General features: G+C 41.2%; 1 protein-coding gene across 1 annotated transcript in view; it reads right to left on the bottom strand.

Moving 5' to 3' along the window:
• GRIA3 (glutamate ionotropic receptor AMPA type subunit 3) overlaps positions 1 to 27,471 on the bottom strand; it is a 276,653-nt gene that overhangs the window by 137,849 nt on the left and 111,333 nt on the right. Inside the window, exon 4 of the mRNA XM_054509090.2 lies at positions 5,948 to 6,135. Within this exon, the coding sequence (XP_054365065.1) occupies positions 5,948 to 6,135 (188 nt within the window). The remainder of the gene's footprint in view (positions 1 to 5,947; positions 6,136 to 27,471) is intronic.

The raw sequence follows: 27,471 nt of genomic DNA, 5'->3' as shown, positions 1-27,471 counted from the left end.
CCAAGGCTGATGAGTGCAGTGATTCACAGCATTTGGAGTCAGAACCCCTGGATTCAAATTCTGGCTCCACCAGTTATTAGCTGTATGACCTCTATGTCTCAATTTCCGCATCTGTAAAATGGAGATAATATTCCCATCTACCTTATAGGGCTAATACGGGGATTAACTCACATGAGATATATAAACACACATATCTACACGCATTGATTAAAGTGGTATCTGGAACTTTGTAACCATCTAATACCTATTTGTTATTAAAAATGCCCGGTTGTCATAGGTGGCTCAAGGTTTTAATGCCTTTAATTAATTTAATTGATGCTGAAAAATCTAGTTAATTCTCAGATAGTCCTTGAGCTTATCAATCACTGTGTGTGACCCAGTATCACACTGGAGAGAAAAATAGAGAGGTCGCCTAACATGCTAAACTCATATTAGTGAAACCCGAGGCTAGCTCAGGTCTTAAACCCTGTTCTTATGTGAAGACCTTAGATTGAACTGATATCTTGGAAAATCCATGAAGACACTGTTCTGGAGCAACAGTCCCTCAATAACTAATTTTCACAAGCACGAAAACCTCCCCCTTGTGGACAAATAGCTACGGTTACCGGTTCCTGAGTGCCTACTGGGTACCAAACGCTGTGCCAGGTGCTCTCCACAGATCTTGTGCGATCCTCACAGCACATGAGGATCACGTGAAAGGAAGGGAGTGGGATGGTCTTTCAAGATGAGAAAGTTGAGCCTCAAAGAAATTAAGTCACTTTTTCAAAGTCATGCAAAAGAGAAGTAATAGAGCTAAGATTTGAAGTCGTGTCTATTTGATTCCCAGGCTGGTGTTTTATTCAACTGTACCACAAACAAAATCTTCCAAGAAGAAGGGATGCTAACACAACCTGTCTCATGGACTGGTAAGTCAGATAAATGTTCTATAAGGAACGTTGAAAGTAAGGGCTGGAGCAAAGGGGGAACAAACAGAGGGGAGGAACTGGATGGTGCCACTCTGTGTTGAGTGGAGAGTGAGGCCAGGAGCAGGCATAAGCCTATATAACATTTTTAATTCACTTGACCTAGGTCTAGCCATTGGCAACAGTGCTCTAGTGACCCCAATTGCTACACACACTTTGGAGTGAGCACTGTCTCTTTTGAGTGATGGCCTCATACTTTAGAAGGGCCCCTAATAGTGTTCATCTTGCTTAAATTGTTACCTTTAGAGACCTGACTTACTAACTTGGATGTTTCATTCTTAAAATGACTGTCTTTGAAGGGACAGAGTTCTCAAATGAAAGGAGCCTGAAGAATTGACCTGCTTCAGGATTCTGTCCTTAAGAAGTGTTCCTTTCACATCATCCACAATGAGGTGATTTTAGCCTGAAATATTTCCAGGGGAAATCATATATTCCGTATTTTTCCTGAGAGTAGCACATTGCCACATGTTGGTTTGGGCCCCACCAAGTTTGCATATGCCATAATTCAAACAGGGGCTACGCTGAGATTTCCCTTTGAATTATCTGTGAAAAAAATAAAAACACGGTAAAGCCCGAAGGGGGATGTTTTTAAATTAAAGAGACAAACTTTTAGATATCCAATGGAGAGGCAACTTAAGAAATACCCTTATCTGTTCATTAAAATAAATCTTCTATAAGGATATTTACTTGTCGACAAACAGGATTAACTCAAGAATATTTGTCTATTCTTGAAAACAATCTTAAAACTATTCTAGATTTAACTTCTCACTACTCCGGAATGGCCTCACCTCCACATTGCCTCAACTCCTTGTAATGAGTCCTTTTAAATGCCTACTCTCTAATCCTAGTTAAGCTCATTTGCTCTGGTCCCGTCCTCAGGCAGGCAGAGTGAGTTGGCCAGTGCCTTCTTTATGATACCTCTTTATACTTGAGGATGGTGATGAAACTGCCTCTTGGTTCTCTTTCACCAGCCTAAACAACCCCAACCCCATGTAGTCTTTCCCCATAGGGCCCGTTTTCTAATGCTTTAATCATTTTTTGCTGCTCTTCTCTGGATCTTCTCCAATTGCTTTGTAAGTGTTTTTACAACATAACCTGATGAGCAAGCCTAATCTAGGATTTGGCTTTCACTAAATATTTAATAAATGACTTAGAAATTAATGAAGGTGGGTCAGTGTAGGGGCAAGAGCACTGGACTAGGAGTCAGAAGACCTGAGTTTGTCCCTGCTTTGCCACTTACTAGGATTGAGCGGAGCACCACATTTGGACAAATCATCGGAGTGTCTCTTAATGTCCATTTATCATCTGTTAATTTGGGATAAACACATCTGCCCTGCCTGCCTCCCATAGTGAGGCTCAAATGAGATAATGTATGCGAAAACACATCATTTAGCACCAAAGCACTACCCAAACACTATGTGTCAGACATCTTCTAAAAGCTTTGCCTATATTAGGTCATTAAAGGACAGTTACCATCCCCATTTTACAACCAGGAAATGGGGGCACAGAGAGTTGAGTAACTTGCCCCAGGTCACACAGCTAGTGACAGAATCCACACCGACTGGCTCCAAAGTCCAGGTTCTGAAATTCTCCGCTCTGCTGCCTCTCCAAATAAGTTTTAAATGTCCAACAGAGCCATATCATGTTATGGGGCCTGACTTTCAAAAGCAGTCCACAGATACATGCTACGGGGGTGGAGGATCTATTCTGTCATGAATAGGTCGGTCCACGAGAGGCAACCTTTTCAAAAGTGAATGTTTAGATTGGTCATTGCATGAAGGCAGCTGTCCACCAACGGGAGGGCCTCATGAACAGAATACAGTAATAGGAATGCTGTATCAGGTCGGGTCAGTGGTTCATTCAGCCTAGTACACCTAAATCTTCCTATACAAAGTGCTCTTCATTTTTAGATTAAAAATCTACCGTTTCTAAATATTCTCTGTGAACCCTGACCATCTTTCATGGTTTCTTTCATCTGTCTCTAGCTCTTTTTTCTATGTTAATTCTTAGAACTGTAAGTTTGGAATGCTTTCCTCAGAGTTGAACTGTTAAAGAGAGATATTAGTACCTCCTTTGAGTCTTTTTTTTCTGCTGTAGTCCGAGAGTTGGAAAGAGTTCAAAAAAGAGCTTTGGAGAGAAATGTTAGAAGAATTCGTATTTACCCTCTAAGTGTTTGAACATTCGCAGGGAAATTAGAACCTGTATCATGAAATGGGGAGGTTATGCTATATAACACTCTATTGAAGACCTGTTTATATTTTAAAAATCGTACCATATTGATGTCTTTTCATTCACACCCATGGGATATAGAGTACAATATGAACTTTATGCCAAAATCAAATCTGCAGGGAATAGCGTTATAATGGTGTAACAGGCTCTTCTACCCCAGACAGTGGCATGAAGTATCATTTTGTGGGAGACTATAGAAGTTTCTTTTTATGAAAAAACCTCAAAGTTGAAAACACCTTTGGAGGATAGGGGCGTCTTTTATAAGAACATGATACTGTTTGAATTATAAATGCCATCATTCTAACCAGGATCTGTATAGTGAATTAGGATAAATTTGTCAAAAGAATGGTTAGGAACCAACGAGAAAAGTGACATCTCTGTATCTTAGCATTCAATTCATCTTTTTCAAATGTTTCCTCTAAAGAAACAGCATGTTGAATTTGTTGCTTAATTTAAATAATTTGTTTAATGAGAAATCTATTTTTATATATAAAAAAATTATGGCAAATTCATGATATCATCAGAATAGGTTTGAGCAGAGAGCCACTATCTTAAACCTTTAGAAAACGTGTGCTTTAATAATCTTATCATGTGGCGGCAGGCACTTTTTTGCCTCTCGATGGAAGCATTGCAAAATCACAGCGAAACTTACTGAAAATGTGCTGGTTCAATATTCATTCATTCATCCGTCCATCCATTCATCCACCCATCCGTCAAACACTACGTGCCAGGTACTTTCTTGGACACTGGAGATATAACTGTGAACAAGACAAACGTGGACCCTACCTCATAGTACTTATGGGCTAGGAGAAATTCCTTAAATGGCAGAGTAAACAATCATGAGTTGGTAGTTCTATAACAATTCTTTGAAAGAGGGAGAAAAAATAAGTGAAATGAACTCTTTAGCCTTACCTGGATGTTGCTAAAACTTTTCTTTGAACAATGTTTCCTGAAAAATTGTATGTATTTTGAGGGATACTGTGAATGTACATATAGAAGAAAGGAAGATAGAAAGTGATACATGAAAAGAGAGAATGGGCCTTTTGAATAATGTTAGTTTAGTTTTCCTGAAAGCGTTAGGTAATGACTATTTTTTTTTTTTCTATAGCAGTTTATGTCTCTCGGAGCAATTATACCAATCATGTGAGATAGAGCAAGTTTTATTTTCCCCATGATGTAGATGAGAAAACTGAAGCATAGGTATTTTAATTGCCCAAGACCCCATAGCTACATAAAATTCAGAGCTCTACCCACTGCGTTTTCTATTACATTATGCTGAAAAATCCCAGCCTCCAGTGTAAGACCCTATAAAACCCAGATGACTTAACCAAATGTGACATACTCAAGAAGCCAAAGTTCCTGATAACAGAAGAAGGAAAACAAAGTACAACAAGGAGGACGTTCCTGCACTTTAGGCTATTAAGTAGGTCACCCACTAAAAGGCTATTTTGGTATACAATTTTAGAGGGCATGTAGTACATACACCAGAATCACTGACCTGATTCTTCACTTTCAGGATCTAAGAAAATCAAAGGTTTTTTTTTAGAAGGGAGGGGTGGATCATTTGGGTAGTTCAAGAGAACGTTAGTTGGGAAATTTGATTTAGCCAGGCTATGCTCTAGATTTCCTGTGAGATGTGATTTCTCTAGAGGTGATGCCTTTCTCAGGAAGGGGACTGCTTTGTATCTCCACGATGCAGGCTCAGCGATTTCTCTCTTCCTTCCTCTTTTTTTTCTCCCTCCCTTTTCTCCTCCTTCTTTCCCCTCCTCTTCCCTATTTTTTTTTTTTGCATTCTCTTCTTATGGGGGCATATCTGACAAATTGTTAATATTTAATTTGCTATAAAAACAGCTCTCCCAGGCAATGGCTGCTCACTATAATTTCAATCTCCAAAGCTGTTTTGGCCCCCAGGTACACTGGGATCGAATTAGAATGGAAATGTTTCCCCTATAGTTTTGTTTATAGCAGCATAGGCACTCTGTTATTAACTGGAAAATTGAGACTTCTAAGGAAAATAATAAACTTTCACCGCATTTCAATTTGACTCTTTATCCAAACAGAGTATCCATCTGGCTTAGGGTGAAACATTTCGTCTAATATTTTTTAGTCTTAAATTTAAATATCTGAGTTTAGGAACGAATATATTTGGGCCCATTGAATTGTATTTTTCCTTCAGTCTAATTCTTTTTCAATTTGTTCACATTTTAAAAGCCCTAAACACTTTTTTTTTTCTCGTATGCCATCGTACTTACAAAAGGGTCTAAATTACGTATACACATTCTGTCTCTCTCTGGAACCGGAGGGCTGTTCTGCAAAAATATCCACAAATTCGAACCTAGGGAAGATTGCCTTGACACTCTGCAAGTACGCGCCTGACACAAAACCCTTTCCTTCTGCCCTGCCTCAACCCTTGTCTGGTCGGTGCTGGGAGGAAGGTATAGAAAAGGAAGGGAATTACTTTGAAGCAATCAGTGATCTATGAAACGGAGGTGGGGAAGGGTGTGTTTATCTGATAGTTAGCATTAAATTGCAGAGACTTCCAGATTAATCATGGTATGCAATTTTCAACAGCTTAGATTGTGTTTTCTTTTTTTTTTTCCCCTGCAGCCACTGGGGAAGAAAAAAGATTAGAGAGACTATCAAAAACTGTTGGCCCATCTAGTCTGTTGGCTACTTAATTTATTAGCAGATATGGGAGCTGCCTGAGGTTGATGATTTAACATGTTGGCTGGGGCTGGAATAAATCTCAAACGTACCTGTTCCAAAATTGTGTTAATCCTTTCGACTTCGCAGTCAATCAGGTATCGCTTTTCCTGCCTCCTGTCCATTTCTTCAATGATGCGCCGGAATTCTTGGACGTCTTTTATGTTTCCCACAGACCTGGCTGTCACTTGCCAGTTGTTTTGCACTGCTGCTTCCATAATCGCTTGGAGAATGGAAAATCCTGGAAGAAGGAAGAACAGCGACGATGAGGTTTTTCTTTTTAAACTCTTCCTGTAGGTATTAAAGGTTCTACGGTGTTTTTATTACAGTCCGTTGGGTCCCTTTGAATCTTATCCCTGTGGAAAGCAGGCTTACTCATGACCCCAGACTTAACCATCCAGATAGTCGTCATCTCTATCTTTAATTTTTTTAAGATTTTATTTATTTTATTTATTTATTTGAGAAAGGAAGGAGGGGCAGAGGGAGAGGGAGAAGCAGACTTCCTGCTGAGCAGGGAGCCCGATGTAGGGCTCGATCCCAGGACCCCGGAATCATGACCTGAGCCCAAGGCAGACGCATAACCGACTGAGCCACCCAGGCACCTTCTATCTTGCTTTAAAGGAAGATTCTACAAACCAGGCTGGGTGTTCAATCAAGCCCAGATGCAAGCAATCACAGCTGAATTATATAGTACCTAACCGTTTTGATTGACATGCATTATCAAAACATCTATGGAATGAATGCCAAAGCTTTTTCCTTGTTTCTGGCCTCAGTGTTTCCTATTGCAGCTCACGTCTTTCACCTTCCACTAAATATTCTTTGGAACGAGACATAGCGTCAGTAGAGATAGAACTTTATAACATGGGTGATTCTTACATGGATATGACTATCCAACAAGATAAATTATGTCTCCCAAGTAAAAGAACTAAGAAAACCTGACAAAGACAGTTTCTAACAAAGATATCATACTGGTCCTTTGATCCCATCATTATGAAAAAGTTCAATCATGTTAAGTCTTCCTCAGTTCTTCCCCTTTTTAAATTAAATTTACCAGGGATTCTTGGTTCCTTTTTAGTTAATTTACATCTGACAACTATTAGCTACTAACACCCTGGATCTATGCTGAATGGGAAAGACAGAAAAGATGTGATGCTTGAGTTCTGTGTAACCCTTTTGGAGGTAGGGTTTGAGAAGTTGGGAAGAGCAGTATATCTTAAAGTATGAGCCACAGAATAGCACAGGGTTTTCTATGCACTGGTCTTTTCAAGTACTTACGTCTCTAGTATTATATCATGTCTATATTTTTGCTTCTGGTAGGAATCTGTAATCTGAGTATAATTTCATCAAGTACGGACATCATTTTATTGGGAGCTGGTCAAAAGCAGCTCCCTTCTTCCCATAAATTTAAATTGTTTTCCATTTATATTTAGGCAATAACTAATGGAAATGGGTAATGGGAATGATTTGCAAGGCCAGAATGATCTGCGGCATGACCATTTGGCCACTGGAGCAGTAGAGGATGGAGGAAGATCGTGGTGCCCTTTGAACACATTCCAGGACCCGTCCTGTAGTGTAAGCAAGCTACGGTTGGGAATCTTCATCACTACACTATAGAAAATGTATTGACATTTGGAGAGCATGTGTCAGGGAGATGGCAGCAGTGACTCAGCTGGTCATTATGACTCCTTTGTGGGCTGGGTGTATGCAGGAAGAAGATCGCAAATGAGACCCAAGCACTTGGTAATTTCCAAATGAGCAATTTCAGCATAGGAGCTCAAAATTACAGATCAGAGTAAATTACCATTGCTTTAAATGTTAATTCTTACTCTTTTTAAACCAACCACGCATATTTATTTCTCAGATTTACATTTTCGTGTGGGTTTTCTGTGTGCTCTCTGCTTCAGTGGGAGTTGAGGGCACACGGTGGGCCAAAGCACGGGATTAAGAAATAAACAGGAAGAAGGAGATTAAAGTATTTGAAAATCTTTCTTAAGCAGTGTACAATAAGGTCTCATTATTTTGAATCCTACTAATTAAAAATTTATGAAATTCAGCAAGGACTAGTTTGAATTTTACTTCTGTACTCTTTATGAAGAGTGTATTATTGGCTGAATAATAATGGAAAGGAAATGACATCGGGGAGGCTCTGATATGTTTAAAAGACCCTTTAACAAAAGACAAATTTTTTTGTGTATTGAGTCAAAATCTACATTTTTTTAAAATGATTTTATCTATTTGAAAGAGAGAGAGAGAGAGATAGCAAGAGAGAACACAAGCAGAGAGGAGAGGGAAAAGCAGGCTCCCTGCTAAGCTAGGAGCCCAATGCGGGACTTGATCCCAGGACCCCAGGATCATGACCTGAGCTGAAGGCAGATGCTTAAATGACTGAGCTACTCAGGCCCCCCACCAAAATCTATATTCTTATCATTTCTATTTGCTAGTCCTATTCCACCACTTGGGGTGACGGACAAGTTTAATCTCTTTTCTGTATGACAGTCCACATTTTTTAATGACAATTAACATATCTCCCCTTATTTTTCTTTTCTTCAGACTAAAGATGTCCCAATACTACAACAGTTACTTTTATAACATGATGATAATTTCCCTCACTGTTCTGTCTCTCTCTTATGGATATTTGTCAATATTTTATTGACGTGGATAAATCAGATGTGATCTGACCAGTGCGGATGACAATGGAATTATTGCCCACTTTGATTTGGGCTGTTATTTTGGCAGCCTAGGGTTGCTAATATTTTTATTTATTTATTTAAAAAGATTTTTTAAGGATTTTATTTATTTATTTGAGAGAGAGAGAGCACCAGCCAGAGAGCACAAGCAGGGGGAGTGGGAGAGGGAGAAGCAGGCTCCCCGCTGAGCAGGGAGCCCGATGTGGGACTCAATCCCAGGACCCTGTGATCATGACCTGAGCTGAAGGCAGACGCTCAACCGACTGAGCCAGCCAGGTGCCCCAGGATTGCTAATATTTTTAAATCGCCACATTATACTGTTAATTGACACCACCCTTGGATTCAACTAAAGCATGTCGGTTCTCTCCAGAAAAGCTTTGCTATGTAACGACTCACCATGTATCAAAATTTGTTCCATTCCAACCTGCTTCTGTCTCCCTCTCTTTAATCGCTCACCCCATACCAGTCTGTACTTCTTCCCCATTTTTACATTAGCTCAAATCTGGAAGATGGTTTTGCACATTTATCCAGTACTCTCATTGTTACCTGCTCAAGGCAACTATACCTGATGTGTCTCTTTTTCTGCTACCTATAGACCTTTGTGGATGACTCTCCTCCCCCATGAAGCTTCCCTAACTGACCTCTCATTCATTTCTCCAGAGACGAGTAGACTTAAATGCAAGGGAAATCAGTTCCAAACAATAAAGAAGCTGGTTGGAAGAACTGTATGACAGGCTTTTAAAAATTCCAAATAAAACTGGATAAATAAACTCTAGTAGAGACGCTTGGAATGCTATGCTGCTGTAAAAAAGATGGCCCAATCTCTAGATAATAGAAGAAAGGACTTCTGCCAAAATTTTATGGAGAAAAGAAGCTGAGAATAGCACTTACACTATAATTCTATTTTTGTAAAGAAAAGCCCCACCTATTTGTATATGTGTCGAAAGAATGCAAAGGAGGTGGGAGTGGTTATCTCTGAGGTTTAGGATTCCCAAGAACTTCTACTTGCACCACCCCTTATTTACGGAATGTTGGACTATTTTACGAGAAGCAGGTATTATTTTCTGTAAGTACAAAAACAATAAAGATGAAAAAATATGACTCATGCTGGCCTCTCCGAGCATAAGCTGCTGGAAGACACAGGTGACAGGTGAGCACAGCTCTGTGCGCTGCCCGCGGCCATCAATGAGCAGCCTCTTAATAAACACTGATTTTATAGATCTTTGTGTACTTTTGGTCTTTGAATCATGTGAGTGTCTTACCTATTCAAAAATTGGGAAAGCCCCTGAGTTTTTAATGAGCTGGCCTCTGGGGCCTCCTGAGCGATGAGCCTTGCTCGTAAGTCAGCACTGTGGCTGCATAGGGCGGGGTCTTCCACTTGCAGAGTCTCCAGGTGGCTGCCAGAGCACATGGCCACGTACTTGACAGCCCTGGGGGCCATGATCACCTCAATTTAGTACATATCCATGAGTAACCCCCCCAAGCTCTTATTTGTTTTTGTACCTAATTTATGACGGTTTGACTGTTCCCCGTTGCAGCTGCCCGAAGAGAGTAAGTAACGAGTTTGAGGGTGGGGAAAAAAAAAAAGAGAGAAAAGTTCATCTCTGGAGGCAGAGCCAAGGCAGGCGTTGGTGCTTGTAGGAGGTGAGGTGCTTAACAAAGCACCTTTGTAAAAATAAGCCTGCTGTTTTAGCAGCTTTAGAATTGTCCTCCACTCTGTGTGAGCTTTAGCATGCCCAACTGAAAGCTACTTCCGTTTGAGCAGCAAATTCTCTCATCTTGATTCCAGACCCCTGTTGCTGTCCACCTTCTTTTTCTTCCTCATTTTATTTTATTTTTTAAAAAGGATTTTATTTATTTATTTGAGAGAGAGAGAGAGAGAGAGGGAATGAGTGATGGGGAGAAGGAGAGGGAAAGGGAGAGAGAGAGAGAGAAGCAAACTTTCCACTGAACAGGGAGCCCGATGCGGGGCTCGATCCCAGGACCCTGGGATCATGACCTGAGCCGAAGGCAGATGTGTAACGACTGAGCCACCCAGGCACCCCTTCTTCCTCATTTTATAGACTGGGAGTTACCACATAGGTAACCGGGCGAATGATGGATTGTCGTCTGCCTTCAACCAAGATAATGCAGGAGCAGGACAGCAGAGGCACAGCTAGGTGACTATGGATGAAGAACCGGGCCCCACCTATGACCAGCTCAATCCTACTGGACTGGTCACTGGGCTACTCTTGCTAAACAAGGAAGCCATTGTGGGAAAGGCGAGTGTAGGGATGCTGTGCTGTACCACCAGATACCCCTTCAGCACCGAAGGGCTTATTCCTTCAGCTTCTGGAAAGGTTGTTGGCTGAAGAAAGCTGCCTAGCTTCAAGTCATGCCCCCGACCCAGAACAGCCTGCATCCAGTGACTGCTTGTTACAGGGTATAAAGGCCCAACCCCTTCTCCCCAGATGGGATAACTCTAAAGTGCCCTCCCAACTTCAGAGCTCCCTGAAGGGTAGGCGGAGGCCTTGTTAGGACAGCACCACAGCCCAGCTCCTCCTTCTGCCCAAACCAGCTTCCTTCTTTTTCTTCCACAAGTGTTGGTAGTGAAGATACTCCCCGAGAAACTTTAGCATGCTGATCTCCATCTCAGAAGCTGCTCCCAGGGAATTCAATCTGTGACTATTGGGTTGACCTCATGGCAGGGATGGCAGCAGATACAAAAATATCTTAAATCTACAATTGTCAAAATCATTTTCACAGGGGGAAAGAAGGTCAGGATTTTGTTCACTATACAAACGAAATGAAAAACTGCTCCATGCTGAACAAATTTAGTATTTGATCTAAAAACAGAAGAACGATAAACTTGCCCGTCCTCTGTCCCATTCTCTCAGCACTCTGTCCTTTTCCAGGTGTCAGTGTAAGGATGGCCCATGGCTTTAATGTGTTACCCCATCCAGCTAACACAGTTGCATCTTAACAGTGGCCTTCACACAAGCCAGTTTGGAAGGAAAGGAAAAGAATGTTGAGCATTGTTTTGGGGTCTGCCTATCTCATGAGGTCATTTACATGATGGCTCTGAAAGTTGGTGATGTGCTTTATGATCCTCAGGCTACAGCATTTAACAAATGAACAGCTGGTAGCTGCTGGGTATCTCCAAGGCCGGTTGAGTGTGGGGTCAGTGTCCATCCTGCCTGTTACTCAACTGATTTCAGCTGAAGGAAGCATTACTCTATTTTTCTGCATCTTTACTTACCTCTGTGGCTCTCGACTCTGGCTGCACGTTATAATCACTTTGGAAGCTTTAAAAAATGGATACCCAAGCCTCACCCTGGATCCAGGCTTTGTTTTATTTTATTTTAAATTCCCCGGGTGATCCTCATGTACAACCAGGTTTGAGAACTGTTGACCTATTCTAATGGCTACCCAATACAGTGAGGTATGTGGAAGCAGATTTCTTTCCTTTTTTTTTAAAGATTTTAATTAATTAATTAATTAATTAATTTGAGAGAGAGAAAGAGAACAAGGCGGGGGAGGGAGAGGGACAAGCAGACTCCACACTAAGCGAGGAGCCCAATGTAGGGCTTGATCTTAGGTCCATGAGATAATGACCTGAGCTGAAATCAAGAGTTGGATGCTTAACTTACTGAGACACCCAGGTGCCCCAGAATCAGGTTTCTTCTTAGTATCCTTCATGACTGGTGGAAAGGTTCTGGGTGAGAAAAGCATGATCCAAGAAGAGATATATACCCTCCAGAAATAAGCAAACAAACGTACAAAGGCGAGAGGGGAAGGCTCAGGCCAGGGTTATGAATTGCTTCTTCCTGTGGTAGATGAGGAATCTGGGAACATTGAGTATGTGGGAAGCAGACCCTAATGTGTTCAAAGCACTTTACAAATGTCTTTGTTCTTCTGAGGTAGCATCTGTGTTTTTCTTTCTAAGTATAAAACTAATATGTGCTCATTTTGGACATTTGAAAAGACACAAAAAGTATCAAAAATAAAATACAAGTATAAGTGACTCTGTTCCTTAAGGATAACCACTGTTAATATTTGATGTATTCTTTCCATTTTATTTTATATAAATATACCGCATGCACTTTTTTTTAGTAAAATAGACTGTACTATTTGTGTCTTGTCTTTATTTTTTATTTTTTAAGAGATTTTATTTATTTATTTATTTATTTGATGGAGAGAGAGACAGCGAGAGAGGGAACACAAGCAGGGGGAGTGGGAGAGGGAAAAGCAGGCTCTCCGCTGAGCAGGGAGCCCGATGCGGAGCTCGATCCCAGGACCCTGGGATCATGACCTGAGCCGAAGGCAGCCGCTTAACGACTGAGCCACCCAGGTGCCCCTGTGTCTTATCTTTAAAAAGCTACCATTGGGGCGCCTGGGTGGCTCAGTTGTTTAAGCGGCTGCCTTCGGCTTAGGTCATGATCCCAATCAGGCCCCGCATCGGGCCCCCTGCTCAGCGGGGGGCCTGCTTCTCCCTCTCCCTCTGCTTTCCCTCTGTTAGTGCTCTCTTTCTATCAAATAAATACATAAAAAATCTTAAAAAAATAAAAAGCTAACATTATATCTTGAACATCGTTTTATGTTATTAAATGTTTTCAGACATGATCTTAATGGCTACATAATATTCCATCCCTTAGACATATTTATTTAATCATTCCCCAATATGAAAATTTCAATTGTTTTTAATCTCTCCCTATTACAAATAATGCTGTGATAACAACATTCATATAGCATCTCTAATTATTTCCACAGGATAAACGTCTAGAAGTAGTAATATCAGGTCAAACATTTATGGACATTTTTAAGGCTTTTCATACATATTGCCAAATTGCCCTCCAGAAAGGTTGTACCACTTTATGTCCCCATCAGCAGAATACAAGAGTACTTGTCTCTCTGCCCTTTTGTTAGCACTGAATAAGACATGTGACCATTTGATAGGGAGATATAAAAATATTCCCTTTCTTATTAGCATTTCTTTGTTAGTAAAGTTAATGATTTAAAAAAATTTTTGTGTCCATGTTTATTCCTTCTTTTGATAATTTCCTGTTTATTTCCTTTGTTCAGATTTCTACCGTGATATTAATGGTGTTCTTTTTTTCTTTTTTAAATTATTTTTATTATTTTTTTTAAGTAGGCTCTATGCCCAACGTGTGGCTCGAACTCATGACCCTGAGGTCAAGAGTTGCATGCTTTACTGACTGAGCCAGCCAGGCGCCTTGATGGCTTTCTTATTGATTCATAACAGTCCTAATATATTAATGATATTAAGTGTCTGTACTATATGTCACATATATTTTAATTCAGTTTATTTGACATTTAATGTTGTCTGTGACATGTTTTAATGAACAGAAGTTTAACATTTTATGAAATTAATATTCTTGTTCATCAAAAAATTACGTGAGATAGAAAGAGCAAATGAAAATTTCTCTTCTGCTCTTATTTTAGTGTTCACCTGAGCTTTAAACCCAAAACTTATGTGAACCACTTTCCTCATTTCTCACAGCTTCTTTGGTCTCCATGGAATTTCAGGTAAATTTTTCTAGTATATTTTGGCAAAGTAAGTGAATGGGGGAAGCTACATATGGAATATGAAGATGGTTTCTGAGATACAAGTGAAAAGCAGAAAAATAGAGGCAGAGGAAAGAGAAAGGTGAGAAGCCCAATTCAGTTATTTTGGGTTATGTTTTGTCATATCTAAGAAACCTGATATTCAAAGATCTGAACTCAAACCCAATACTTCAGGGTATGTTTATTCATATTACAAACGTACTTTTCTTTTAAGATTTATTTATTTATTTATTTATTTATTTATTTATTTATTTATTTATTTATTTAGAGAGCATGGTGGGGGAGGGGCAGAGGGAGAGGGAGACTCCTCAAGTAGGCTCCCACGGAGCACAGAGCACATGGGGCTCCATCTCATGACCTTGAGATCATGACCTGAGCCGAAATCAAGAGTCAGATGCTTAATCGACTGAGCCAGCCAGGCGCCCCAAAAATGTACTTTTCTTTAAAAAGAATTCATGGAAAGATTCCGATAGACCATTTGAATCTACATTTTGTCATTTTGTTGTTGTCTGTTTTGTTTTAACTTGATTTAAACACATTTGGTTTCCACCGAAATCAATATAGTGATTGTCTACATTTGAGATGTTAATGCAGAAACTCTTTTGTGTATGAGGAGCTCAGGATGGGAAGATCAAGAACCCCTCTGTGTTTGCATATGGATGTCAGTCTGTGGATTTTATGGAACAGGATAAAAACAAATATTCACCCACGCCCAGCCCAATTTACCCTTAGCGAATTAAGATTTCCCTGAGGTCTTCATGCCTCATAATTGTGTTTGTTTAAGTTTCCCTTTAATTAAGAACTGACCCTCTGCAAATCTTCTCTTCCTTGCAGCTGCATTATTAGGATGGGAACTTAGCTAATTTGGGAGTCAGTGAACAGAAGGTGCCCCCCCCATGTCCCAGTTCTATGTCCTTTTCCTCTTTCCCAGTACAAATCCTCCCTCCACACCAACCCCTTTACTCATACTAGACTGCCCGTGACAGATTAAAGCTTAATTGTGACCTCTTCCATGAAAGATTTATGTTTTAAAGTAGAGTCAAAGCCTGAAAGTAAAGGGGCAAACTCTAATGGAGAAATTGTAGACAATAGTAAGCAGGAGGTATTGTTTGGCAGCCTGAGGTATTCCTAAGACCCAAATATCCCCCTCGAAGTGGCAACTACTGACAAACTACTTGTCAAGTTTAAAGTTGGCTCTGAAATGGGCGGTGCGTGTAATCCTGCCTTTCCATTTTTCTTTTTCATCCTAGTCTTCATTATGAACTTTCTCTCCTTGCTGGTGAATTACATTCTCCTCTAGTCTCCTCATCATAAGCTGAGAGGGCACCATAGAGATACACCCAGATAGATAGTGTTGTTGAGTGAAAGTAAACTTGGTTTATATTGTCAGCTGAGAGGAAATTTAGAAGACCATCTGGAGTAGATTTGCTTAATGTCTGGAAAAAACAGAACAGGCAAGCTTTCTGATCCTCAACCACACAAGGTCTGATAGAAAAAAAAATAATAAAGAAACAAAAGCAAAAATTAAAAAATGGGATTACAACAAACTAAAAAGCTTTTGCACAGTGAAAGTAACCATCATCAAAATGAAAAGGCAACCTATTGAATGGAAAAAGATTTTTGCAAATCATATAGCCAACAAGGCATTAATATCCAAAATATATAAAGAACTCATACAACTCACCACCAATGAAAACAAACAATCTGATTAAAAAATGAGCAGAGAATCTGAATAGACATTTTTTCAAAGAATACAGATGGACAACAGGCACATGAAAAGATGTTCATCATCAGATTGTTAGGGAAATGCAATTGAAACCGCAATAAGATATCACCTCTCACTGGTTAGGTTAGAATGGCTTTTATCAAAAAGACAAGGGGCACCTGGTGGCTCAGTTGGCTAAGTGTCCAACTCTTGATTTTGGCTCAGGTTGTGCTCTCAGAGTCGTGAGATCGGGCCCTGCGTTAGGCTCTGTGCTGGGCGTAGAGTCTGCTTGAGATTCTCTCTCTCTCTGTCCTTCCCCCTGCTCAAGCTCTCTCTCTCTAAAATAAATAAATAAAATCTTAAAAAAAGACAAGAAGCAAAAAGTGTTGGAGAGGATGTGGAGGAAAAGGAACCCTCATGCACTGTTGGTGGGAATGTAAATTGGGGCAGCCACTGTGAAAAACAGAATGGAGATTCCTCAAAAAATTAAAAATAGAAATAATCATATGATCCAGTAAGTCCACTTCTGGATATTTATCTGAAAAATAGAAAAAGGCTGATTCAAAAAGATACATGCACCCCTGTGTTCACTGAAACATTATTTACAACAGCCAAGACATGGAAACAACCTAAATGTCCATCAATGGATGAATGGATAAAAAAGATATGGTATAGGGATGCCTGGGTGGCTCAGTCGGTTAAGCATCTGTCTGCCTTTGGCTCAGGTCATGATCTCAGGGTCTTGGGATTGAGCCCCACCTCGGGCTCCCTGCTCAACAGGGCATCTGGTTCTCCCTCTTCCTCTGCCCCTCTCCTCCACTCATGCTCTCACTCTCTCTCAGATAAATAAATAAAATCTTTTTTAAAAAGATATGGTATATATGCACATATATGTATGTGTATATATATGTATCCATCTATCTATCTCTCTATATATGATAGAATATTACTCAGCCATAAAAAGAATGAAATCTTATCACTAAAACAACATGGATGGACCTCGAAGGTATTATGCTAAATGAAAGAAGTCAGACAGAGAAAGATACTCATATATGGAATTTTAAAAAAGTGAAACAAGTGAAGAAACAAAACAAAAACAGACTCACAGACCCAGAGAACAGATTGGTGGTTACCAGAGGGGAAGGGAGGGGTGGAGGGTGGGCAAAAAGAGCAAAAGGGGTCAAATGGTGATGGATGGTAACTAGACTTTTAGTTGTGATCACTTTGTAGTGCACACAGATAATGACTTACAATGTTGTACACCTGAAACTTATATAATATTATATACCAATTTTACCTCAATTAAAAAAAAGAAATCTAAAAAAAATAGAAACAACTGAAAGCAACTGGAATTTGGATTAAAGGGGATACTACAATTCTTGGGCACAATTCTTTCATGTTTCTATTTGGTATCTAGGTAATTGTCCTGGGATGGACTGCCTGCAATGCAAACTCATAGAGGGTCCAAGTCATCTCAAAGCTGCTCTGGGGACTGCTGTGCACTTAAAAGATGTCATGTGGTGATTGATTGTGCCCATTGAGAGACTTCTTATTTAGCATTTCCTCACTTGGCTTTTAATCCCCTTGAAATCAGTAATTTTCAGTACTCATGTGACTGAATCTCCTAGTAAAGCAAGTGGTGAGTGGCCTGGGTGTTAGCAGGCACTTTATGGGCAGCTGGAGGAGAGCTGACTATAGATGTCAACCAAATAATGCACTAGCCAGCTCTGGTTGAGTGGGGTGGTGGGAAGGCTTTTCACATGATTAAAAGGGGGCCCCACTTATGAGTTGGGGGAAGAAGTGCTACCAATCAGCCACAGTATATCTTCTCCCCAAGCCCAAGCTATTCCAAATAGAACCTAGTGGCCACAATAAAGATAACCCCTTACCCTGCCATCCCTCCTCCAGCAGGGGAAGAATTCTGAATGGATTCCCAGAAGTGGGTGTATTTTGCATTAAGCATCCACATTATGGGCTTCCCTTTGGACACAGTAGTTTATAGTTTACATTGTGGCTTGTGCCTATGGAGAAGTAAGGTGAATTGACTGAGGTGGGACTTAAGCTCAGAAAATATGTGCTTGCCTCCTATTAAGAAAAAGATTTCTTACCAGGAGAGTGACTTCTCTGGAAACATTCTTTGACATTCTTAATTTTGAGAAGGCAAGGCTAAGCCAAACCTCCTAACATTCCCGAGTTTTGGGGGTGAGGCATGGATGCTGGCTACCAGCAAGGAAGAGAGGAGGTCGAAAGTGAAGGCAGATTTATGTCAAAGATGAAAGGGGTCTGGATGTGACCGGAAAGGACTGTGGCTTATTCTGCCTGGAAGTGCAGAGATTTCTTGATCCTGATACAATTGGAAGGCTGTCAAAGGTAATATTAAGGGCAAGCTTTTGCCTAGAGGATACAGACGGGCTAAAGATACAGTCCTAAGGACAACAGAGAGCACACTTTTCCTTTAAGAAACTTTCCTTTGACTTAATCCTGTGGTCTAAAAACTGCTTGGGAAACATCCAAAGTGGGATGTTCAGAACTTACAAGGTAAATAAGCATTTGCATGTGCCCTCTCAGACTAAAAAAAGAAACACACACATAAAAACATCACCAAGATCAACTCATTTTGATTAGTTGTTTTCTTTCAATTGAGTTTTTCCAATGGGGATATGACAGTGGATTTAACAGTATGTGGAGGGTTAGAGGCTAGTGTTTCATCTCGTGCAGGCCTTGGGCTCCCGGAAGAGTGGCTGAATCTTGCCTGAACTGTAGAGAAGTTAGGTTGTCTGAGATGGCCAGGATTCTCCCAAGTCTCTTAGCATTCTCAAATATGAGAGCCAGAATTTAGCGATGGTCCCATCTCTTCATTGTACAAATGAGAAACGGGAGTCCAGAGGGAGAAAATGGTTTATCCAGTGGTGGATCCCAACTTGACAATGACCACAACCCTTTTCTTGTTTTAACTTTCAATAGTAATGTGAAATGATGTTTCTGTTGTGTTTTCTGGATAAAGGTTCATTTTGGTATTGAGTAAAAGTTAAAATCCAACCGGAAAATTGTTGTGGGTATTGCATGTAGCTTTGCCTTCGGTGACTCCCTTAAGGGCTGTGCTCCTCTTTGCTTCAATACCTTTGCATGGAGGAGCCAGGGATTCTATAGGTAAGTTTGTGTATTAGAGCATCTCTTCCTCCTCAAATCTAACTGGGACTCCCCTTTGGTGCTGGGGCCCATTCTAATCTACACAGGCTTTGAAACTCGTGGCTTGATTCATCCTGCCTAATCACACAGTCCTCATGCAGGACACAGCTTTCTCCAGCATCTTCAATTTCTAGTGACTTACTATGGCTGCCCTCCACACCTAAAAAAGCCTCACTTCCATCCCATCAGCCGCTCATTCATTAAAACTCAGCTCAACACATATCTCATCAAACAGCTCACCTGATTGAGATGGTGGGGAAATGAAGGTTCCATGCTCTCACACCCATCCTCTATTTGCTTGAGAATCTTAGACTACAGAAGGTGAACACTATCTCTCAGGAGTTATGGTTGAATGCCACCTTTAAGCCATTGCTGGAATAACAGATTTTTTTTTGAATTATCAGATACAAATTTTCATTCTCATTCCTCAGATTTTTAAAGATTTTATTTATTTATTTTAGAGAGAGAGAGAATGCAAGCAGTGGGAGCAGGGGGGAAGGCAAGGGAGGGGGAAAGAATCTCAAGCAGACTCTGAGCTGAGCACAGAGCCCGATAAGGGGCTCGATCCCACCACCCTGAGATCATGACCTGAGCCAAAACCAAGAGTCGGATGCTCAACCGACTGAGCCACCAGGGTGCCCCTAATTCCTCAGATTTTATTTATTTATTTTTAAAGATTTTATTTATTTATTTGACAGAGAGAGACACAGCGAGAGAGGGAACACAAGCAGGGGGAGTGGGAGAGGGAGAAGCAGGCTTCCTGCAGAGCAGAGAGCCCGATGCGGGTCTTGATCCCAGGGCCCTGGGATCATGACCTGAGCCGAAGGCAGATGCTTAACGACTGAGCCACCCAGGTGCCCCAATTCCTCAGATTTTAAATTGAACTGCTTTTACTTTCCCTGCCAAGTTTGGGATAGGAGTATAAATTCACATTGCCTACTTTGGGCTCAGCACTGTGCTAAGTCCTTGTACACATTATTACATCTAATCCTCCCAACAATTCTAGGCAAAGTAGTTATCCCCAATGAACAGATGAGGAAACTGAGCCTCAGAGAGGTATGTGTTTATAAATAAATGCACATAACAAGTATATTTTGGAGCTGGGATCCACACCCAGGCCTGGCTTCCAAGCTCACACTCTCCTTTCTCCTCATCAGTGGCTGAAATTACTCCAACATGTGCACTTGTTCATGGACTATGGAGTCATACATTTTTCTATATATTTCTTCATGACAGAGAGGACTTTAAAACACATTGTTGTATAACTACCTGAAGACACCCAGGATTTTTCAGGCCTTCTAGGATGCATGCCGCGCAATCAACTGTAAGTGAATGCTTAACAGGAACACAGTCAGGGTTCTCTGGATAATGGCATATCGCTCATCAGTTAATCACCACCTTTGGAGTTGAGCTGGAGTTACTAGATTGGGTGGGTTTTATCATTGCTTGTGCCCTTATTTATTTCTCACACTGTCTCAGATGCCCCCTGCCTCCAAAGTAGCTGTTTTTTTCTGACTTCCTTGTTTCTGTCAAATTTCCTAGTTATCAAATCTGAGCATTATCTGTGACTCTTCCATTGTCTTAAGCAAACATGAAGTGAAACTAATTCATCCTTTCTGTGTCTTCACCTTTCTTTATATTCCCATGACTACCAGCTATTTTAAAGTTATTACTGGTATTTGCTTGGGCTGTGCAAACAGTCCTTCCCCTTCTGTCCAAGCTGCTAAGACCAGCTTTCACGTTCTCATTCTTTTGATTATATAATAGCCATACTCATTCTCAAAAACCTTCAAAAGTTTGTCTTTGCCTCTAGGATAAAGTTCAGAGGAGGTATTATAAATGTTTCCACTTGCTTGCAATCTAGGATTTACCTTCTAAGAAAATCTTGAGTGGCTCATTAACTGGGTGAGCTTGTGGTTGTTCCTTTCCCATTCTGGGACTTAGTTTCCTCAATATTCTATTTTGAGGGGTCCCTTAAGAACTGTATTCTATAGGTACTGTCAGACAGTTTGGAGAGGGTGGATCAAGAAGATTCTATTCTGCTAAGAGACAAACGGAGGCTAGGACTTAGAGGAAAGGAAAGATAATCTGAAAGAGGGACGGTGAGTAAAGATCTTTATAAAAATGTCTGTTCACTTACCCTCATTGTTGCTAATTAGTGTTTCGCTTGGAAATGGACACTTTAGCTCGAGCTATGAGTGTGAGGTTAAGAGGTGCAAACAAAGCCAGCCTCACCATTAAACCCCGCTTGTTTTGCCACCCATGGCACAAATTACTAAGAAGGTTGGCTGGCCAAGATGTAGGGAAAATAGAGACCCATGGACAAAAAGGAGGCTAACTGGCCCTAGCAGCAGTCAAAGTCATGGCCTGGGTTTCATTTAGCCGGGGGATCTACCTCACTGAGTTAATGAGTTGCAAATGACAAACAACCTTACGGTTATGACTGAATTAAGGAGTGCTTCAGCAAACTAGAATCTGGGAGGTTTACAGAGGGAGAACCCTGAATCACTTACAGTTAAGATGCTGACTCTAGTGATGGACTGCTGGGAACCAGCACTGGCGAGGAATTTATTTGAATAAAATGAATCTAATTAGGAACCATGTAGCTAGTCATCATAATGATTGGGTTAGTGGAGGGACTAGTCAACCATGCCCAAAAAGCTTCTGTGCTCATTGAGGCAAAGTGCTCAGTGACAGAACTTAACAAAATGGCTAAGTGAGTTCCTCTTGGCTGGAAATTTGATCCCACTGGCCAGTGTGCTAGGTCTATGTATCATTTTGAAGGAGAGGTGGAGTTGTAGGGTCCTATGCAGATGAAAGTATTTATTAAGTCCTCCAGGAGAGTTAAGTAACCGGCATAGGAGGGCAGGGACAGTGGACAAGAGGAAAACAGTTAATGATGAATATTTTGGCTTGGAGATCCTACCGGAGCCAGCAATGAGCCGGTCCAGCAGTACTTGTTCCCAGGCAGCTACTGGGGAGGGTAGATATGGGACCATTCTGGATCCTCAAGTAGGCCTACTTTTAAAACCATCTTAAATTTGCCAGTGTATTTTAAAACATTGCTTGACAACTCCCTTAGGCCATAAAACATGTTTATATTTTGGCTCAAAACCACATAATCATAATGCTCTGGAATCTTCTTAGGGGAATCTTCCCATCTGCAGTGTTTAGCTCTGCAAATATCAATGTAATAGAGCATCCCCTAAACCAAATACAATGTTCTTTAAGGTTTATTTTGAGTAAAGAACACAATCAACCACAAAGCTAAAGAAGAAAGGATTCAGGAATTACTTTAGGAGAGAACCAAGGCAGTGCGTTTCTCCAGCAAATTTATGTTTTAACAACCCCAGGAGTTATACACCTTGTGCCTCAGGGGAGAAATGGGCTTGCTCTGTCCAGCCCACTATTGATGCACTAATGACATCTGGGGGCTCCTCTAGGGGTACATTGCTCTCCACTGAGGAGCTAAATAGTGCAAAAGGCATATTTCCCATAAACTCAAAGCTGTGGCAACTGCCCAGCTTAGCTGGCCCCACTTGGATAGAAGATTGTTTTTTTCAGCATGAAATAAATGGATTGTGCCTTGGATGATGTATCTGCTTCCATTGTCTTAACCACTGATGCAGATCACAGCATGAGTGATGTGGCGGCAGCAGCCTTCCAGAGCCACTGTGAAAGGAGATGCGATAAATGGTGTGGCTGGACCCAAAATGAGTTTGGCCCGCATGACTGGCTTCAGGAAGCAGGGCAGGTGCCCAGGAAGGTTTATTCAAGTAACCCAGGTCCCAAGAAAGATCGTCTATGCCAAGGTCCACATTTGCCACACCGTCTGCATAGCTCTGGTTACACTAGAGGATTATTTTAGGCTCAGTATAAAAGGATGCTATTGTTAGCTGCCAAGAAGAGAGGTCACTATCTCTTACTCCAAGCAGCGTGGTTGGGTTTAACTCATTCAGAAGATGGCAGATGTTCTCACTACTTAAAGTATGGCCCTTAGATCAGCATATTTGCCACTTAAAGTATGCTTCATGGACCAGCGACAGTGGCATCACCAAGGCTGCTTGTTAGAAATGCAGACTCTCGGGTCCCACCCCAGGCTTAAATGAATCAGAATCTACCTTTTAATAAGCTCCCCAGGGATCTGTAAGCACATCAGAATTTAAGAAGCACTGGTCTGGCCATTATTATATATCTACTGAGAACCACACTTCGGCTTGTTAACACAGATGGGTGATTCAGAAGGAGGGAAAGCCTAGGCTTTGGTAGAGGTTATGGATGGGAAGTAAATAGTGTAGGGCCCAGAGGGGACCAGGGCATGAATTGGCAAAGGCCAGAGAGTGACTCACGTGCTCGAGCTAGGCCCAGAACAAGTCTCTTGACAACATGCTGATAAATTTACACTGATGGTTCTATGACATACTGAGAAGCAAGTCAGGGTCTTCATCTACTGGGGATATTTCAAGGCTCCAACCAAGATAGTCCCAGGGAAAATCCTAGATCCTAGCATTAACGGGCTAGATAGAACTCTTTACTGCTTAGGCCAAATGGGCAGCCTAATCTCATCTATTACTCTGTTGTCTTGCCTTTCCCATCAGCCATGGAGGCTCACAAGGGGCCGTAGTCAAAGAGTTCTTGGCAGAAAGATTATAGAGCATAGTGGCTTCCCCCACAGGCATGAAGGGCTGCATGTAGGGAAGACCCTGGACTGAGTCCTGTAGTAAAGAGGAACAAAAGATCCAGAGGACTATACCCAGAGCTACCTGCCTAGGCAGCATGGAAGCGGTAGATACTTGATCTCCCCGCTCAGAGGGGAGATATGGGGAGTTAACGCAATATAGGTACCCCTCAGTTGTGTCTCTGTCTTATGTGAGATGCTTTTATTGGATTCCAGTTTTTGAAAGGCTCCTGAATTTTTGCCTCCAGTGGTTGTAGCCAAAGAACACATTCCATAAATCCCACATCAAATCCTACCAACATGAAGCCATCCAGTTTTCGCTCTCCTTGAACCAACCACAAAACCCACATGACAAGACAAAAAGAAATGCTACCTTCTGTGAGCATCCCCCCAACACCAACTCCAAAGTTAGTCAGCAAGTTCTATGGAGCTGAGCAAAATTTGCTAGCTGATGGGATATGGACATGAATGAAAATTCTGAAAGTGGCCCTGAAGGCATTCCAAGGTTGTTTCCAGGGTGAAGACACTGTGAGGACTTTGTCCTGACTTTGCCTCGATGGTGATTGCATGGAGATGAAAGGCTTGTAAATGGTTTCTGTCCCTAGAGCCTGGCAGTCCCCTGTGCCATTTTAATTTAAGCTTTTTGGATCGGAATAGAATGAATGAGCAGGGGAGGTTAATTATCCTAATTAGAAAAGAAGTGAAGTTATGGCCCTTCTAGGTCAGGCACTTGGACAAACCTCCCTTGGCTCCAAGCTTTGGGCATTAGCTCCTCACTTGAATGCCAAAGGATACACAAAGCAAACTCCCCAGTCTTCTGCCAAAGTCCCTGGTGCAAGACAGAGAATTCTTTTCAGGAAATGGTGTGTGATCAGCTTGTGTCCCAGGGCCAGAGAGAGGGTTATCTGGAGGTGGCAGATATGTGGGCACAGCTGGGTGGGTACAAGTGTGTGGGTCCACCCCCAGGCCTCCCTCCTCTGTCTGTAGTGCTGAGCAAGCTCAATGTAGCTTGCTTGAAATGTGATCATTTCAAAAGATGTGCATCTTTCCCTGAGCCTCCCCGAGCCTATCTTTAGCTGGCCAAGGATGTTGGTATCTCTCTGGAAGGCAAACTCCTCTGGGACTCTGCTGGTACTTTTTGGATCCATATTTTGTTGTTGGACTCATTGATTCCCAAATACAACACCTTCCCCTTCTTCCTCTCCCAAGCACTATCTATTCTTTGACTAGATCAACCCTTGCCTTCAATACAGAACATGCTCTAGATGATGTATGCAAAATTCCTTAGCACAGTGTCTGACACATAGTAGATGCTCATTAAATGTTAGTTTACTCCCTTCCTACTAGAGAAGAGTGTGTCTGGTACACAGTCACAATCGTCACCTGTTCTGCCCTCTGAGCCTTGTATTTGATGTGTGATGTGAGAGCAATATGTGATCTGGTGACATAAAGGGAAACAAAGACTTAGATAAATCTAAAGTAGTAACTGTATAATATTAAAGATCAAACTGGCCAATTATTCAGACAGACCCAACAGATATATCTAGTACTTGCCTTTGAATTATCCACGTACCCAAGGGATGAATAAAAAAAGACCTTAAGCACCATCTTTCAAAACAGGCCTCAGATTTTTGAATGATCAATTTGTGGGTCTATTACAATTTGCCTTATCCACACAGAACAGTCCAAGAGCATTAACATCAATGACTCCTAACAGAATGATAGAGCAAGTGGAGGTCTCAATAGACCATTGAATCTACCCAACCCTGCTTCCCCCGGCCTCCCATCTCCAGCCATTCTCTCTACCTGCTCTTTAAAATGTGCTGTTCTGGATTATTTGCAATAGGGGCAGGGAATCCAGGGTGTGAACAGCACTGAATAATGGATACACTTCAATTCACTTATAGTTAATTTTGGCAATTTTTTTATGCTTTATAATTGAATATGTATCCTCATGATACAGGAATGGATTTAAATACAAAGGCCTGGTGCTAGAGGAAATGTGAAACCGTCCCATTTTCTTATGCTCATCTCTCGTGCAGTTTGGACTCATGACTCCATGCTCACCTCTCAAGACTTATACAAAACATTCACCTCTGTAGAATTGCACTCCCCCAAATCTTCCCTAGTGCAGAGGTGTTGGGGGGGGTTGTCAGTTTTAAAAGACAAATGGAAAGGAAACAGAGGACATTTGGCATATTGGGGAAAAAAGTAGTTATGAAACATGGATGTTAATGGTCCAACTCAAAAGCCGTATTGGCATTGAGGGTAAGTAACCCCAATTACTAGGATACAGGAGACATGTCTTCTCAAGTCTTGGGGTTTATTCTTGTACAAAAACTTTTGGATATGTGTAGAAAAATCTATATGTTGTGATATATAACTGATACAGACAATAGAGTGATCATGCAGTCATTCTTTTGATTTCTTGGCCTTGCTGATGTTTTGCTTTGTTCTGTTAGCTCCCACGTCTTGGCACCACACCCCTTAGTAACTGGAACAAGTCACCCCCACCAGCAGTCAGAATTGGTGGCAGAGTTTTACTTTGGTCTTGGGTGGGCATGGGTTCAAAATCAGATCAGCTGGTATAAACTTGATTTGAAAGTAGGTTTTTCTTAGACTCCTAGAAGCCTAAGTCCCAAGTTTAATGACTGGCTCAGACAAGCTTCTAGGCAAGTTCTTCTAATGGGAGGAAGTATCCAGGTGCTACGTTTACTTGGGGGATAAGTGATGGCCTCAGAAATATTTATCATTATAGAACTTTCAAGGTTTATTTTCCTGCCACTGAAGCTTTATACTATCGCTGTTTAGGGGAAGAAGGACCAGAAATGCATTTTGGACCTGCTGAGAGTTGGCAGAAAAAAATCTTAAGAAGATAAGCCATTTTTGTTAAGATTGCCACCAAATCCCAGGACTGCCTGTGGCATTATTGACAGTAAGTAAAATCATCTTTTTATTATTTTATCTGATTTATTCCAAGACTCTCTTGCCTTTCAATTAATAATGCAAACTTAATCTCAAACTTGCTCCAGGCCAGTCTAACCCTCTTGGAAGCAGTTGCCAAACTTCTTTTTATTTAATTCTTATTTAATAATTCCATGCATGTCAGATGGACTTCCGTTCTTACATGGGAGGTGGCCTCATCAGCTCTCTTGAGGATAGTCATCAAAAGGACTCTGATAGCCTTCCACAGACAGGCTCAGCAAAACCTCTGCCCTTAGTCAACCTGGGCTAATAGTCCCAAGACTGTCTCCCTGGTTTTTGGTACATCAAAGGCACCAAATGATAGAGGTAGGCCCTGCTAGAATTATGCATAATGCCAAAAATGCAGAGACCATGCAAGAGATTGTAGAGATGAAATAGTCATAGGACATCAGAATGGAAAGGGACCTTAAATATCATCTAATCTAATATTTTTATTTTACGGGTGCACATACTGAGGGCCAGAGGGGAATGTGGCATGCTCAGAGAATTGGAGAGGGAAGAGGAGGAGGAAAGTGCCTTCCAGTAATGTGTATGGAATATTCTGGGTGCCTGAGTGCTTGACAGAAAGTCCTTGTGTTATTATTGAGATGCTATAGAAAATATCTCTAACGCATGTAAGTCCACATTTCTTCCTTAACAAATATAACCAAATGAATATTGTGGAATCTTTCTTGGTGGTATGGGATCTTCCAATATCTCAGGATTATCCATCTGAACATAGGTATTCCTTGCCCAGGACTACAGAAGTCAAAAGTAAAAGCAGTTGGC

This window comes from Mirounga angustirostris, unplaced genomic scaffold, assembly GCF_029215605.1.
Source record: "Mirounga angustirostris isolate CCGP_5_RB_7025 unplaced genomic scaffold, mMirAng1.0.hap1 SCAF_11, whole genome shotgun sequence".
Lineage (NCBI taxonomy): Eukaryota > Metazoa > Chordata > Mammalia > Carnivora > Phocidae > Mirounga > Mirounga angustirostris.
This window is presented reverse-complemented; position numbering and strand designations above follow the sequence as displayed.